The 16,803-nt window shown below is 40.9% G+C and overlaps 1 protein-coding gene and 1 non-coding gene across 4 annotated transcripts in view; one reads left to right on the forward strand and one right to left on the reverse strand.

Moving 5' to 3' along the window:
- The window catches only part of SAMHD1 (SAM and HD domain containing deoxynucleoside triphosphate triphosphohydrolase 1), a 64,026-nt gene extending 47,929 nt beyond the window's left edge, over positions 1–16,097 (reverse strand). For 2 of the 3 annotated variants that reach the window (XM_057530185.1, XM_007193162.3), the window contains exons 1-3: positions 15,797–16,097; positions 10,884–10,950; positions 6,133–6,205 (exon numbers count right to left, since the gene is read on the reverse strand). In XM_057530185.1, coding sequence (XP_057386168.1) covers positions 6,133–6,205; positions 10,884–10,950; positions 15,797–16,004 — 348 coding nt within the window. In that variant the 5' untranslated portion in view covers positions 16,005–16,097. The remainder of the gene's footprint in view (positions 1–6,132; positions 6,206–10,883; positions 10,951–15,796) is intronic. The other variant, XM_007193161.3, reaches the window with a different exon arrangement.
- TRNAG-UCC (transfer RNA glycine (anticodon UCC)) lies at positions 3,528–3,600 on the forward strand. The gene has a single exon. It is a non-coding gene; the product is annotated as a tRNA-Gly (tRNA).
- Positions 16,098–16,803: the final 706 nt, after the last annotated feature.

The following is a 16,803-nucleotide window of genomic DNA, read 5'->3' on the forward strand; positions in this document are numbered from 1 at the left end:
CCATTCTCTCACTTTGTCTGTGTTTCTTTAGGTCTGAAGTGAGTCTCTTGTAGGCAGTCTATATAAGGGTCTTGTTTTTGTACCCATTCATCCACACCATGTCTTTTGATTGGAGCATTTGGTCCATTTACATTTAAAGTAATTATTGATAGGTATGTACTTATTGCCATTTTGTTAATTGTTTGGGGCTTGTTTTTGTAGTTCTTTTTTGTTCCTTTCTTCTTCCTTTGTTCTCCTCCCTTGTGATTTGATAACTATCTTCAGCATTATGTTTGCATTCCTTTCTCTTTTTTGTGTATGTATCTATTATAGGTTTTTAGTTTGTGCTTACCAGGAGGTTTATATATAGCAATATATATATATATAAATGATTATTTTAAGTTCCTGATCTCTTAATTTCAAATGCATTTTAACAACCTTACATTTTTACTCCCCTCCTGCCAAGAGTACTGTTTTCAGTGTCATATTTTACATCTTTTTGTTTTGTGTATCCCTTAACTGCTTACTGCAGATATAGATGATTTTACTTTTGCCTTTTAACCTTCCTACTAGTTCTGTACGTGGTTGATTGAATACCTCCACTGTATATTTGCCTTTACTAATGAGTTTTTTCCTTTCATAATTTTCATGTTTCTAGTTGTGGCCTTTTCTTTTTTGCTTAGAGAATTGCCTTTAGCATTTCTTGTAAAGCTGGTTGTGGTGATGAACTTATTTAGGTTTTGCTTATCTGTAAAACTTGATTTCTCTATCAAATCTTACTGAGAACCTTGACAGGTAGGTTCTTGGTTCTTGATATTCTACCACTCCCTTCTGGCCTGCAGAGTTTCTGCTAATAAGTCAGCTAATAGTCTATAGGAGTTCCTGCATACATAACTTGTTGCTTGTCCCTTGCTGCTTTTAATATTCTCTCTTAGTCTACTGTTGATGCCTTCTAGTGTATTTTTCATTTCAGTTATGGTATTCCTCATCTCTGCTTGGTTCTCCATATTTTCTAACTCTTTGTTAAAAATTTCTAACATCTCACTCTGTGAATCCATTCTTCTCCTGAGTTCTTTGATCATATTTACTATCACTACCTTGAACTCTTTATCAGCTAGATTGTCTATCTCCACTTCACTTAGTTCTTTTGAGGTTTTATTTTGTTCAAATAAAATAAACATATTTTATTTAGTTTGGAACATATTCCTCTATTGTCTTGTTTAGTTTGGAACATATTCCTCTATTGTCTCATTTTGCCTAAATTGCTGTTTTTATTTCTATGTATCTGATATGTTGGTTATGTTTCCTGACCTTGGAGAAGTGACCTTTTATGGGAGACGTCCTATGTGTCCCAGCAGTGCACTCCCCTCTGGTCACTAGGGTTATATGTTCTAGGGGTGCCCCCAGTGCGAGCTGCATGGGTCCTTCTGCTATGGTGGGCTGACTACTGTGCGTGGTCTGGTAGGCAAGGCTGGCCCCCCAATTTGCTTGGTTGCCAGGCCCTACCTTGTGTGGAGGCTGCTAGCCACTGGTTGGCAGGGCGGGCCACAAGGTGGCTGGCTGCAGAATCCCAGGGGATCCTGGGGCTAATGCTGGCTCACTAGTGGGCAGAACCAGGTTCTGAGATGAGTGGTTGTGAGGCTGAGGTTCCTGAATCTGGTGTTGGCCTGTTGGTGGGTGGGGCCAGTTCTTAACACTACTGGCTGTGAGTTCTAGGATGTCCCAAAGCTGGTGCTAGCCTGCTGGTGAGTGGGGATGAATTCCAGGGTGGCTGGCTGAGGAGTCCAAAGTACCTCAGAGCTGGTGTTGGCTTGCTGATGGGTAGGTCCAGGTCCTGGGGTGTCACAGGGCTGTTGTCAGCCTGCTGGTGGGCAGGTGCAGGGCCCAGGGTGGGTCCCAGGCTAGTGCCAGCTCACTGGTGGGTGGAGCTGGTCCTGAGGTCTCTGGATGCAGGGCCCTGGGGGTCCCGAAGCTGACAGTCTGCTGATGGGTGGGCCTGGATCCCAGGGTTGCTGACAGACGCACCCAAGGTGCCCCAGAGTGGAGCTGGCCTACTGGTGGGCAGGGTTAGGAGGTAGGGCCCCAGGACTGCTGCTGTACTGCTGATGTGTTGGCTGGGTCCTGACAGGGCAGGCTGTGGGGCTGCAGTGGTGCTGGGGCCTGTGTCTGCCCTCTGGTGGGCAGGATTGGGGTCTAGGAGCTCCTGGGACTGATGCCCACCCACTGGTGGGTAAAACTGGGTCCTGGGGCTAGTGCTGGCCCAATGGCGGGGGCACAGCTGGGTTCTGGGGTCTCTGGCTGCAGGACCCAGGGGTCCCAGAGCTGGTGTCAGACCACTGCGGGGGTGGTGGGGCTGGTTCCTGACACAGCTGGCTGTAGGGTCAGGGCTGTCCTGAAGCTTGTGTCAGCCCACTGGTGAGTGGGGCCAGATCCTTGGGTGGCTGGCTAAGGTGCCCAAGGTGTCTCAGAGCTGGTGTCTCCCAGTATTATTTAATATAATCTACTCCTTCTATAGTCACATCGTCCACTTACTTATCACTTTTAAAGGTATATGATATTCTGTTGTGTTACTAGCCAAGCAGGATAAAACAATTCTATTGCCTTCTGTATATGCCAAGCACTGGGGATGAGGGATGAGTAAGTTACCATTCCTGCCCCCAGGAAAAATAATAGAATCTATTTGTAGAGTAGTGGGGAAAGAGAATGGGGAAAAAGAAACAAAAGAAGGAGTGGTCAGTTCTACCCTGAAGAAAGGGGAACAGGAGCCCTCAGAAAAAGATTCAGAGGTGGTGATTCTATAATTTCACACATATTAGGTAGACATTTCACTGTTTTAAAATTCACCAGGGACTTCCCTGGTCGTCCAGTGGTTAGGACTCTGTGCTTCCACTGTGGGGAGGGCACGGGTTAGATCCCTGATCAGGGAACTAGGATCCCCAAAGCCACAGAGCATGGCCAAAAGAAAAAATCACCAATACATTTGACAAATTAGTGCCTACTATGTCAAGCACTGCACTTCATCCTCACTATTATGCAATTCCTGGCTTCAGAGGCCAATTGAACTAAATTTAGCATGAAGAAAACTAAGCCAAGAATAAGAGGTTATAGTCTTGGGTTAGGCAATGGTTTCTTAGATATGACACCAAATGCATAAGAGACAAAAGCAAAAATAGATACACTGGACTATATCAAAATTTAAAACTTTTGTGCTCCAAAGAACACCATCAAGAAACTAAAAAGAGGGGGCTTCCCTGGTGGCATGGTGGTTGAGAATCCGCCTGCCAATGCAGGGGACACGGGTTTGATCCCTGGTCTGGGAGGATCCCACATGCTGCGGAGCAACTAAGCCCGTGCGCCACAACTACTGAGCCTGCGCTCTAGAGCCTGTGCTCTGCAATGAGGAGTGGCCCCTGCTCACTGAAACTAGAGAAAGCGTGCGCACAGCAACGAAGACCCAACGCAGCCAAAAATAAATAAATAAATAAATTTACAAAGAAGCAATACTGATTAAAAAAACAAAACAAAACTAAACTAAAAAGATAGGGAATTCCCTGGTGGTCCAGTGGTTAGGACTCTGCACTTCCACTGCTGGGAGCCCAGGTTCAATCCCTGGTCAGGGAACTAACAGCCCGCAAGCCTCATGATGTGGTCTAAATATATAAATAAAAAGACAGTAAAAAGATAATCCAGAGGATGGGAGAAAATATTTGCATATTATATATTTAATAAGGGAATTGTATCCTGAATATATAAAGAACTGTTACAATTTAAATTAGATTGTGGTGATGACTGAACAATCTTGTGAATTTTCTAAAAAACAGACTTGTATATTTAAAATGAGTGAATAAAGGAATATATCTGTGTGTAACTGAGTCACTTTGCTGTACAGCAGAGATTGGCACAACATTGTAAATCAACTACACTTCAATAAAAAATAAAATAAAATAAAATAAAATGAATGAATTGCAAGGTATGTGAATTATATCTCACTAAAGCTGTTTTTATTTAAAAAAAAACGTTAAAAAGTAACTAACACACCATTGTAAAGCAATTATACTCCAATAAAGATGTTAAAAAAAAAAAAGGTAGATGCCAAATTAGGGTAGGAATCAATTCTTTGTTCAACTGTACTGCTGATGAAGCTAAGGTCAAAAAAGGTATCAATTTCATTACTAGACAGTGACTCACTGACTCAAGTACTTAGTAGCATTAAGATCTATTTTCAATGACTATAGTTTATATATGAGGTTAAACAATTTTGTTTTTAATGAAAAATAGAAAAAATAAATACAAGGGGGCAAATGAAAGTACTGACTGCCTTGAAAATTACTTCAAAAAGATTTTTTTGGGCTTCCCTTGTGGCAAAGTGGTTGAGAATCTGTCTGCCGATGCAGGGGACATGGGGTCGAGCCCTGGTCTGGGAAGATCCCACATGCCACGGAGCAACTAGGCCCGTGAGCCACAACTACTGAGCCTGCGCGTCTGGAGCCTGTGCTCTGCAACAAGAGAGGCCGTGATAGTGAGAGGCCCACGCACCGTGGTGAAGAGCGGCCCCCGCTTGCCGCAACTGGAGAAAGCCCTCGCACAGAAACGAAGACCCAACACAGCCAAAAATAAATAAATAAGTAAATAATAATTTAAAAGCTCTTTAAAAAAAAAAGATTTTTTGTTGCAAACTGTGAAAATGTGACCTCAGAGATTATCTGAGATGATCTCAACTAATGAAGAAAACTCATCTTATCTCTGCCCTGCCTGATGAGAACACCCATGCTGCTGCTATTGAGAAAGGACAAAAAAGAATGCATGACAGCAACTGTCTCCCAACTGCAGGACAAAATATTTAGATATCATCCTTGGTAAGTGATTCTTCTATTTACTTCTTCATGAAAATGAAGTTTTTTAATATTAGGTAACTTTTTCAAAAAGGGCTGGGATTTGATCATTCCTCAAATAACAGATTTGCTCTAAGAACGACTACTTTGTCTGTAAAAGAAGATTCTTGTGGAATTGAACCAAACACATTTATTAAATATCTTCAAACATGATTTTCAATGAAAAATAAGCAGACTAACTTGTAACAGTAAAATTGAAATTCATGCGCTCATAGGATCTGAGATAACTCAATACATAAAGCACCTCTGATGAAAAGTGCAAAAGATGACTGTGTAAAAGGGGAATGAGACCCCATCCCCTCTTCCATGTCTGAAACTAAGTTTTCTTACCCTATAGATGTCAAAAGCGTAAACAATGTGGTACATTTCCTGTCACCAACCAATCAAGAAACATTTCTTTAATTACGGTATTAGAACCATACTGAAGAGCTTGTGAAAAATGCACATTTCTGGGTCTCTACTGTAAGTTCCCAGAATCAGAATTTCTGAGATGGGAGCTAGGCAGTTGACTGCTTGTTAAAATGATTCTTGGGACACTGAGTGTGAAAAACAGGGTTTTTGAAATGTCTGGAAGGGGGTGGGGGGTGAGAAATAAACAATTATTGATAGATCAAATTTTAGGCATATATCTATTCTTTGGTCTACTGTTTGACAAAAAAGTTTACCAAAACTGATAAGTAATTTTAACTTAAAAGTTATTCTATGACTAAGGGGTAACTAGGGCTATATGTGTCGATATGGATATTTCTCAAAAATATAACATTATATGAAAGTTTAGAAGGTTACTTACTGTGAATGAAATTCCATTTATAAATGTTTAAAAAATATGTAAAACAATACTATACACTGTTTGTGGCTATACATACATATGTAGTAAAAATCTAAAAAAAATTCAAGAAAATGATTAAACACTTGGGGAAGAAAGGATGGAAACAGAATTCAAGAGGGGTACAAAGGAGGCCTTCTATTGTTTCTAATATTTTGTTCTAAAAATAATAGATCTGAAGCAAATTAGGCAAAACGGTAAGATTTGACAAGCTGGGCTTTTCTGTGTGCTTTTCTGCTTTTCTGTGTGCTTAAAATATTTTAGTTTTTCTCGTGGTTATTTTAGAAAATGCAGAAAATTTAGAAAAGTAAAAACCCATTACTCACAATCCTGTTACTGTAAAGAGATTTCTTTCCATTCTTTTAAAAATGAATTCTACATAACTCAGTTATATCACTTTATATTAAAAAAATAATAAACTCAGATTCCTCTTACCTTCATTGTATAAACATGAGCTTGATCCAGTTGTTGGATATTATTAAGCAGCTTTATTCTCTTCCCGTAGGAACTAAAATTATAACAGGATAAGCAAATCTATCATTATTTCTAAATAATAATCCCTGGAGTATATAATAGTATATAATCAACTTTAGGTTGTTAGAATAGAAGTCAGATTAAAAGGAACAGTTAATAATTCAAACATACTCCTACTAGAAACCCTCTCCTTCCTTTGCTTCTAAGACATGAGACTCTTCTGCCCTCAATCCTCTTCTCTCTTGGTAAATTCAGACTTCAACACTTCTCATACCTACATCACTGAATGCTCAATTTACACTTCAAACTTACTTTAACCTAATTGAGGCCAACATCTACCCTCATGATCCTAAATCTGCATGGCTCACATAAGTGAAATCTCAAGATAGGTAAGTCTCTTTGAAGTAGAGCACAGTGATAATGAAAAAGGTCTTTGGAATCAGGCAGAACTGGCTCACATCTGCACGTGGAATCTCTATGACCTTGGAAAAGTCACTTAACCTTTATTGGTACACTTATGTTCTCATCTATAGCACAGATATAATACTATCTCCCTCACAGAGCTGGAGAGGGATTAAACAGTGTGTTCGGCACTGGGGATACAAGACTCAGTTCCTGCCCTCAAGAACTATAGGAGGATTTTAACTATGATTACAGGTGTTATAGAAATTATTATTGATGTTAAATTCAATATTTATCCCATCAGCAGTGTTTTAAGTACAAGAATCTAGGAGTTTATTAGTGTAACCAAGTGGTGAGTATGTGAACAAAGTTATCTAACTAAACTGGCCAAAGATGTTACATATAGGAAGACTACATTTGTTTGACAAACTGAGCCTTTGTCATATCAAAATAACTTTCAAAGAGAAATAATTATTGCTTACATCAACTAAGAAATAGTCACATCAAATGCAAATGTCTAGGATACAATGAAAGGAAACACAGGACAATGAAAGGAAACGCAGGACAATGTAAGACTTCTTGGCAGGGGTGGTTGTCAGTCACGTGATCAGTCCATGAATGGATTTTAAAAACTCTTTATAGTGATGAGTTGCAAAGGTCCAAGTCTGACTTATGAGCATCAGGTATGAATTATGCATGAATCAAATATATATGGTTTTAGCTTCATTTATACCTATCGTCCTCTATCAGTAATTACTCATAATGCTCCAGTCTTGAGAAAGAATTTAATAGGAATTAAACAACTCAAAATCCTATAATTCACATTCTTGCTCCATTAACACTTACTAATTGGTCTAGGCATGTTAGCCTGATACCTGGCTGAAGCAGGAGGCAAGGGGTTAGCCTTTATCAATCCTTTAGCTAATGAGACTGAAATGTAAATCTTTTGCTAAAAGTCCTAGATAGACTTGGAGCCAGAAGTACTACAATTGACCTCTATGTTGTCCCCCGAGACCCACAGTAACTACAGAATCTAAGAATGATTTTTTTGGAATGTAAAGAAGCATCATTAGAGCTGATAAACCATTAAAGCAGCATAGCTTGTGTTTTACTATTCCCCTACCCTCATCAGTTTGAAATATCAAGCACAGGGAAAGGCTAGGCTCCAAGAAGTACTTTAAGGCAGAGCTGTAACTGACACAGGTTAAGTATAGTTGCACAGTGGAGCATAACCAGGAATCACAGCATAAAATAATACCAAACCTAAACCAACCTCACAGCCCAGTCTTTTCCTCAACGGATACTCAATATTCATCACTTAATTAGAAATCGAAAAGAAACTACTGTATTCATAAAGAAATCACATGGGGGGCGTGGGCAAAATGGGTGAAGGGGCTTCAAGAGGTACAAACTTCCAGTTTTAAAATAAATAAGTCATGGGAATGTAATGTACTGCATGATGACTATAGTCAATAATGTTGTAGTGCATGTTTAAAAGTTGCCAAGTCATGGTATACAATTTATGTTTTAAGCAGGGCAAGAAAATTTAAGCATAACATGTTCCCTGCTTGTACTGGGCCCTCCCTAATGTGCAATGTGCATTATACATTAACCAGACCTCCTCAAAGGTGGGAATGCCTGCTCAACTTTAAAAAACAATGCTTTTTTCCTTCTTCTGACGCCAACAATGTAACTCCTTAGAAGATTAATTTTTCCTTTCCTAATCCTGTAAGGGGTCATGGTGATATACTGCTCCTATGTGCAGATCTGGACTATGTATCTTTGGTGAACTTTACATAAAATGTCAGTGTGTCACTTTGATGTACAATCTGTTATCTCGAAAATGTATATGACTGTTCCTTTGACTTCTAACAGGCAGAAGAGTCCTCAGAGTTTCCTAAAAGACTGTCTCTTGGGTTATAATCCTCAGGTTGGCTTGAATAAAACTCTCTATTTCTCCTTTAGATAGAATATTGATTAATTTTTTGTTGACCCAAGAGAGTAAATCTTTTTTTGGTTGTTTTTTGTTTTGTTTTGTTTTTTTGCGCAGCTTGCAGGGTCTTAGTTTCCTGATCAGGGATCGAACCCTCACCCTCAGCAGTGAAAGCACAGACTCCTAACCACTGGACTGCCAGGGAATTCCAAAGAGAGTAAATCTTAAAGTTCTCATCACAAGAAAAAAAATTTCTTTGTAATTTTGTATGGTGACAGAGGGTACTAGACTTATTGTAGTAATCACTTCGCAATATATACGAACATTGAATCATTACATTGTACACCTGAAACTAATGTAATATTATATGTCAATTATACCTCAATAAAAATATTTAATTTTTTTAAAAAAATCACTGATTAAAGTATATTTAAAAAGCCACCCAAAACCTGGAGGTGTGTTTGTTTTGCCAAAGGCTATGGCAAATTAAATACTTTAAACAAAGATTTGAGCCAGAATAGTTGGACTAAAATAAGATTTTATTTCCATATTTCATCATTTCTGAAATCTAATGTTTCTTACAACTGATGTGTACATTTAATGTGACAATATTTCTCATTTTTTTTAAGAAAAATCTTTTACCATCATCAGTTAATCATAAAACTGAGGAAATACAGGAGTACTTGTCTAAACTGGATTCCCCCCTAGAAAGCAGAGTCTAGGACAAGAGCTTGCATACAGTTAATTTATTTTGGATGTGAATCCTGGGATATGGAGTGGAGGGCTAGAAAAGGTGAAACAGGAAATGAGGGGAAAATAATGCAAGGGTACATTAATAAGTTGGTTGCATTGGATCACTGTGAACAACTTCAACGGATCCCACTGAAATCCTCAAAGGCAGCTCTGTCTAGGAGAACTTAGTCATGATGGAAATATTCTATATCTGCCCTGTTCAGCATGGTAGCCACCAGCCATAAGTGGCTACTGAGCACCTGAATTATGGATAGTATAACTGAGAAATTAAAATTTTCACTTCATTTAATTTTAATTAATTTTAACACATAGGTAGTGGCTGCTGTATAGGAAAACACAGCTCTAAGGAGTACTGCAGAATCCACCTCAGAGTTAAGAGGTGGGCACAAAAAGACATGACATATAGTGTTCCTTTTGGAATTTTTACTATTTTGTTAACTCATGTGTCCCAAGTTCCCGGAAGAATGCCTAACACATAGTGAGCCCTCCATAAATATTTGTTGAATAAATCAACAGCATTTGGGTCCACAAAGTATATGGTTCCTTTAAAAGCAAAACTCTATTAGAAAAAATTCCATTCAGTTCAAACAATAAGCTACTATTATACATAAGAAATAGGTAGTAAGGGGGCTTTGGGGGGACAGAGGGGGCTGATACATAATTATGAAAGAGGCAAGATTAGGTTCCCAAGGATTCTGACCCAAAGGAGGCTTATTAAGAGTCAGTAAAATGTTCTAAAGTGATCTTTTCCCTCACTCTACTTGCATTATCAATTACCAAACAACAGTGCATGAAGTAATTCAGTATAATCTTTTGTTCTGATTCTTTGGTTACTGTTTCCACAAACAACACTTAGCTAAGTGGAATTCCAGAAGAAAAGACCATATTTTACCACTGTTGCCAATTCCCTAATAGAAACAGAGTCTCTACTTTAAGGAAGGTTTAAATATTGATTGGATCTTCAACTGAGATATTTAAAGTGGACTTACATAAATCTAGACCCTAGAATCTCCAGTCATATATAGGGATCTCAACCTACATATATAATTTATGAAGGGCTTAACATGTGCTAATCACTCTACATACATTGTCTCATTATTATTATCCATTTCACAGGTGCAGAAACTGAAGGGTTAAATAAATTGTCCCAAATCATACAACTGAAAAGTGCCAAACTACTTTGGATAGTGTCTTTAAATCTAATACCAGGGAAGCATTCCAGCCTTAGGTAGCTTTAGAAAGACCTAGAAATATACTCAAGATAGGGTTGTAGCCTTGATTTTTCTTGCCAACATTTTTTTCCTATCAATTCTTCTACATTTTCTGGAGTGTGTAATTCAATTATTCCGAACTTGAGAGTAAAAAGTTGGTCACTACAAACTTCATGAAGGCTTGTTAGCAAAATTTTTAAAAACAGGAATCATTAGTAATATTTAACATAGGATTTGCACAGCAAAAACAAACAAAAACAACTCTTAGACAGCAGGTGTGGTATTCTGTTTTAAAACCTGTGCAGATTTAAAATGAGGACACTTAATATCGGCAATCTTGGGCTTTGTCTGTTCAGTGTGAATAAAAAGGTCTTAAGTGTGCTTGGCTATAATGTGAATTTTATCATTCTTACCTTATTCCAAGGTCTTCAAGAAGAGAGTCATCAAGAAAGGGCAGTATTGAACCTGTGATTTTCTTCTCTATGGAAGAAAAGGGAGAAAAAAAATGAATGATTTCAATATTCACAGCACATGCTTTTTGATTTCTTTCAATTTGGGTCCACCAGAATTTACTCAGATCAACATTTTTTTTTTTTTTAAAGATATTTGCCATGTATTTCTTCTTTAGGTCTTTTTTTCTTTTTTTTTTTTTTTTTTTGGCTGTGTTGGGTCTTCGCATCTGTGCGAGGGCTTTCTCTAGTTGCGGCAAGCGGGGGCCACTCTTCATCGCGGTGCGCAGGCCTCTCACTATCGCGGCCTCTCTTGTTGCGGAGCACAGGCTCCAGACGCGCAGGCTCAGTAGTTGTGGCTCATGGGCCTAGTTGCTCCACGGCATGTGGGATCTTCCCAGACCAGGGCTCGAACCTGTGTCCCCTGCATTGGCAGGCAGATTCTCAACCACTGCACCACCAGGGAAGTCCCCAGATCAACATTTTTTTGAGCACCCAGTACTGGCAACAAACTGTGCCAAGTACCACATTTTTGATTGCTACTTGGAAAGTCTTAATTTTATTTATTTTTTATTTTATTTTTTTAAAAATAAATTTATTTTTGGCTGCGTTGGGTCTTCGTTGCTGCGCATGGGCTTCCTCTAGTTGCGGCAAGTGTTGGCCACTCTTCGTTGTGGTGCGAGGGCTTCTCATTGGGGTGGCTTCTCTTGTTGCAGAGCACGGGCTCTAGGCGCACGGGCTTCAGTAGTTGTGGCACACGGGCTCAGTAGTTATGGCTCGCAGGCTCTAGAGCGCAGGCTCAGTAGTTGTGGCATACGGGCTTAGCTGCTCCGTGGCACGTGGGATCTTCCAAGACCAGGGTTCAAACCTGTGTCCCCTGCATTGGCAGGAGGATTCTTAACTACTGTACCACCAGGGAAGCCTGGAAAGTCTTAATTTTAATTTGATAACTATACCAAGAGGATTTTTTTGATAAACCAGGTAAAATTTTAAAAATTATTTGAGTAAATTATTTGCAAGGAAGTCCGGCTGCAAAACTGGCAGCTTCCTCCTGAAACAGGTGAGGTTTGGGGTGGGAGCAGGGAAAGAAATGTCAGTCTATTGTTAGAATAGTCAGGTCAAAACCATAGCCTGAGGGATGCTCCACGTGTTGACTTAGTTCTAAAACCTCCAAAGAAAGCACACAATCTGTTTAGTAAGGCTTATATACATTTTAAAAAAATTATTTATTTATTTATTTATTTATTTTGGCTGCGTTGGGTCTTCGTTGCTGCACGTGGGCTTTCTCTAGTTGCGGCAAGCGGGGGCTACTCTTCGTAGTGGTGCGCGGGCTTCTCATTGCGGTGTCTTCCCTTGTTGCAGGGCACGGGCTGTAGGCACACGGGCTCAGTAGTTGTGGCTCGCAGGCTCTAGAGCGCAGGCTCAGTAGCTGTGGTTCACGGGCTTAGTTGCTCCACGGATGTGGGATCTTCCCGGACCAGGGCTCAAATCCACGTCCCCTGCATTGGCAGGCGGATTCTTAACCACTGTGCCACCAGGGAAGTCCCACATGGTTTATTTTTCTTTATCTTTCTATATAATTAATTCCAGACCTTCCTGACCTCAGATTCCAGAACAATGGATTATTTTCAAACAAACAAAAGTCCTTCTAAAGGTAACAAGAGAAAATGAGGATGTAATTTTCCAGAAAGAAAAAAACATTTAAATGAAAATGGCATTTTTGGGGGTGTTTTTCAAGCATAAAAAATATTCAATATAAAAAATCCAAACAATATAAAGTATAAAATATCAACTTACTCATATTCTCCCAATAATCATTAATATTTTAGATAACAACATTCAAGACATTTATCTATGCAATTATGTAATTTTACACAAATGAAATTATGTTGTTTATAATCTATTTTTCCCAACTAATAGGTCATAAAGATCTTTCTTGTCAATTATTAACAATTATTAATGATGTAGTTTCATCATTTTTAATGGTTGTCTTTTATTCCACAATACAGATGTACCATAATACATTTAACCAATTTCTTCTGAACCTTATGCTCCTCACCACTAAAATGAGTATAACTGAACCTATGTCACAGAGTTATTGTAAAGATTTTATAAGATGAAACATGAAGTGCAGAGAATAGTACTTCACGCAAAGTAAATGCTCCCTAAATTGTTAAATCATCAATATTATTTACTACTATTATCAATGGATATTTAGATCATTTCTACTTTTTTGCTATTTATAACTAGTGGTTAGAAGAATAATCTTGAATATATTTATTTGGACAGTGTACAAATGTTTCTGTAAATTCCTACAAGTGAAATTTTCTATAAGTAAAAAGGTATTCCCAAACTGTCCAGGGTTAAGCAAATTGATACTTCTATCAACTTTATTGGATTACCCATTTCTCCTATTACCAATTTTTAAATATTTTTCTATCTAAATTTTAAAATCAGTGTTTTTAAAATTACTGTTAAGACTGAATGTTTTTTTCTGTTTTTATTGGCTGGTTGTCAATTGTCCTTGTGTTTTGCTCATTTTCCTACTGAGGTGTTTTTTTCCTTGTTCTTAGTTGACTTTATAACTTTGGTTATGTTCTCCATTTTTTTTCTTTTCTTATTGGTTTGTTTATTCCCTTATTGTTGAGGGAAATCCAATGTATTTTGATGAGAACACTTGTTAAGGTATAAGTGGCATGAATTCTGGAGTCCAAAGACCTAACTTTAACATCCAGCTCTGCTTTTTTCTAGTTGTGTGGCCTTTGAACCTCAAACACATCATCTACTAAAAAATACAGATTACAGTCTCTAAATTCCTGTGAAACTGTATTCCAAAATGAGGAAAGGGACCCAGCACCTGTGCTTAGTTTTGTCAAATAAAAACAAATTTGGACTTGCAAGCTGCTGTGTATAAAACAGATAAAAAACAAGGTCCTACTGTATAGCACAGGGAACTACATTCAACATCTTGTAATAATCTATAACGGAAAAGAATCTGAAAAAGACTACATATATATATATATATATATATATATATACACACACACACACATATATATCACTTTTCTGTATACCAGAAAATAATACAACATTGTAAATTAACTATACTTCAATTTAAAAAATCTGGACTTAGATAGGGACAGACTCTAATTAGGGAGAAAATTATTGCAATAGGGAGAACGTTCTGATCTCAGAAATCTGCAAGTGGCTCAAAATCAAAAAGGTGTTTTTTGGTTGGTTGGTTGGTTTTTTAATAGGATAAAGTAGGGGCAAGCAGAGATAAGCAGAATCTTTGGAGGGGAAGTGACCCCAGTCTGACAGGACATTGTCCGGCTGTGGTCAGCCAGTTCTTAGGAGAAGCTGATCAAGGAGCATATTCCACTTTTTTAGTGCTTGCTCAAGTTTGGGGGCAAGTAGGAGTTCAGAGGCCAGTAGAAGAGAGAGAAGACTGACTAAAGTTTGGTCAAAACAAAGCAGACAGCAAGAAATGAGCAACTGTGAACACTTGGTCAGTTTTTACCAATTAAAAGCATGTAATGTCTTCTAGTATTAGACTGTGGGTCAAGAGAACAGATCATTCTGAAGACTGATGAATTAATCTACAGGACACCACTGAAACAGGCAGCCAACAATATAGCCAATCACGTTTTGAAGACATAAAACTACTTCATCCCCACCTACTGCTACTCAAAAGAAAAATCCCACCCCAGAAGGGGAGGAAAACCAAGGCCGGGGGTGGGGGGGTGGGGGGGGTGGTGGTAGGGAAAAAGAGAAGTGCAATTTCCTTCACCCATCAAGCTATCTTTAAGTCTTGAACACTTCTTTAGTTCCTCCCACCCAGCCTAAGCAAAGAGGGCTCCACCCCCCAATTGCAAAAGTTTACTGAATTTGCAAATCACACCACTTTCCTATTGAACACTTCAGAGGGTAAAGCAGAGGTTAAACTTCAACCCCCTTACGGGAAGTTGAGTAGATTTCAAGTGGATGGATGCTTGAACTTAAGCCAGTAAAGTCGCTTAAAACTCACAACCTACAGGCCAAGTTGTGGGCACCTGGGAGTTCAGTGGTCAACTGAACCACCCCAGGGTTCAGATTTAGCGAGGGAAACTTCTGGGGAACAAAACATGATCTTTACTAAGCTCTGCAAGTACAGTCATCAAGCATGTATTGAGTCCTACCGGGATGCTACGGATTCAGAGATTAACAGAAAAGTTCTTTCCCGGTTAGACAAACCCTGAGTCGGGAGGGGAGCGGAGGAAACAAACTTTAAAGCACCCAAATATACTCTAACGTGGCAAGTGTTCAGGGAGCTGCATCAGCAGAGGGGGGTCTCCCGAGCCTGGTGAGCCTGAATGACAGCAACCCTCCCACCATGGGTCTTCTAACTGAAAAAGGGACCTGAGTCCCGCCTGTCCGGCGCTGGGGTGCCAAGTTCCTGAAGAAGCCCACCAGAGTTAGACCAGCTGCCCCCTCCCCGACCCAGGTTCACAACCCCCAAAGTCCGCTCCCTTCCTACGGGTCCGCAACGCCAGACGCCCCATTTCTCCTTCCTCCATCTCAGGGTATCCCTCCTGGGCGCCGCCCCTCAGGTCCACCCCTGCGGGTGCCCCCCGCGTCAAGTTTCACTCCCCCGCCTCAAGCAACCTTCTCCGAGGGCTCGCCGCCTCAGGTTTCCGTTCTCCGCCTCAGGTCATCCCTCCTGGGCGTCCCCGCCTCAGGTCCACCCCTTCGGGTGCCTCCCGCGTCCGGTCTCCCTCGGCCGCTCTGGCTCCTCTTTGAGGCCCCCCGCTCACGACCTCAGGGCGCCCTCTCTCAGGCCCGGCTGTCGCGACCTCGGGTCACCGGCCCCCGGCCCCTCACCCCTACAGCCCTGCTACCTCGGCAGCGTTCCAGCAGTCCAGAATCGCTGAAGCCACAGTCCCTTAGGAAGGAGCACACCTGCTCCGGGCCCCAGGTCCGGTGGTCGGGGTGAAGGTCGGGGCTCGGGGACCTCTCTGCGTCTGCGGGAGGGGTGTCTGGCGGGGTTCTCGGGCTCCCATCGCGCCGTGGCCGCTTGGGGGGCTTCTGGGAGTCGGCACTCTGCATGGCTACACCCAGCGCCCCGCGCGGCACAGTCAAGAACCCCGGCGCCCGACCCGCGCGCAGGCGCACTCGCAGCTCAGTGGCGGCGGCGGCGAGTCAGCTTAGTACTGCCAGCCTACTGGCCGGCCGCGCAGGCGCACTGACAGCTCAGACCTTGGGGCCAGGCAGGCCACCCACTTCAGGCCCCCAACCCCCGGTCCCGGCGCAGGCGCAGTGACCGCCCAATGACCCTTAGCCCCACCCGCGCGTTTACGCTAAAGCGGGTGAGTAGAAGCAGACCTGAGGGTGGTGTTGATAAGGGTGGGGGCCGGGAAAGAGTGTGCCCAGGACATCCCGCTACAGTCCAGAGCAGGGGCTCTTCTGGTGAACTGAACTTCACGTGAGTACCCCAGGCTTACCCTTGGCCGTGTTGGTAAAAGGACTACTACTACTACCACTACTAAAGCCAGTACACTTTCCCATCAGCACAGCCATAGACCCATCCAGGAGATACAGGGTGAGTGAGGCAGATTATCATCAAGCAGCGTGAACTAGTTAGTGGTCTAGGGTTGAGCAAAATATTTTCAGCAAACACTTAGAGCTTTACTGTGTGCCAGGCGCTCTTCTAAGGGCTTACAAATATTAATTAAGTATCCCAATAACCTTAAGACGTAAGGAACTGAGGTACAGAGAAATGAGTAAGTGTTTTGCCCAAGGTCACCCAGCTAGGGAGTGATGAAGCCTGAATTCACACCCAAGCAATCTAGCCTGGCTCTAAAGCCCATGCTCCTACTCACTTGCCAACAATTGCTCACTAATGGGA

Source organism: Balaenoptera acutorostrata, chromosome 15, assembly GCF_949987535.1.
Source record: "Balaenoptera acutorostrata chromosome 15, mBalAcu1.1, whole genome shotgun sequence".
Classification (NCBI taxonomy): Eukaryota; Metazoa; Chordata; class Mammalia; order Artiodactyla; family Balaenopteridae; genus Balaenoptera; species Balaenoptera acutorostrata.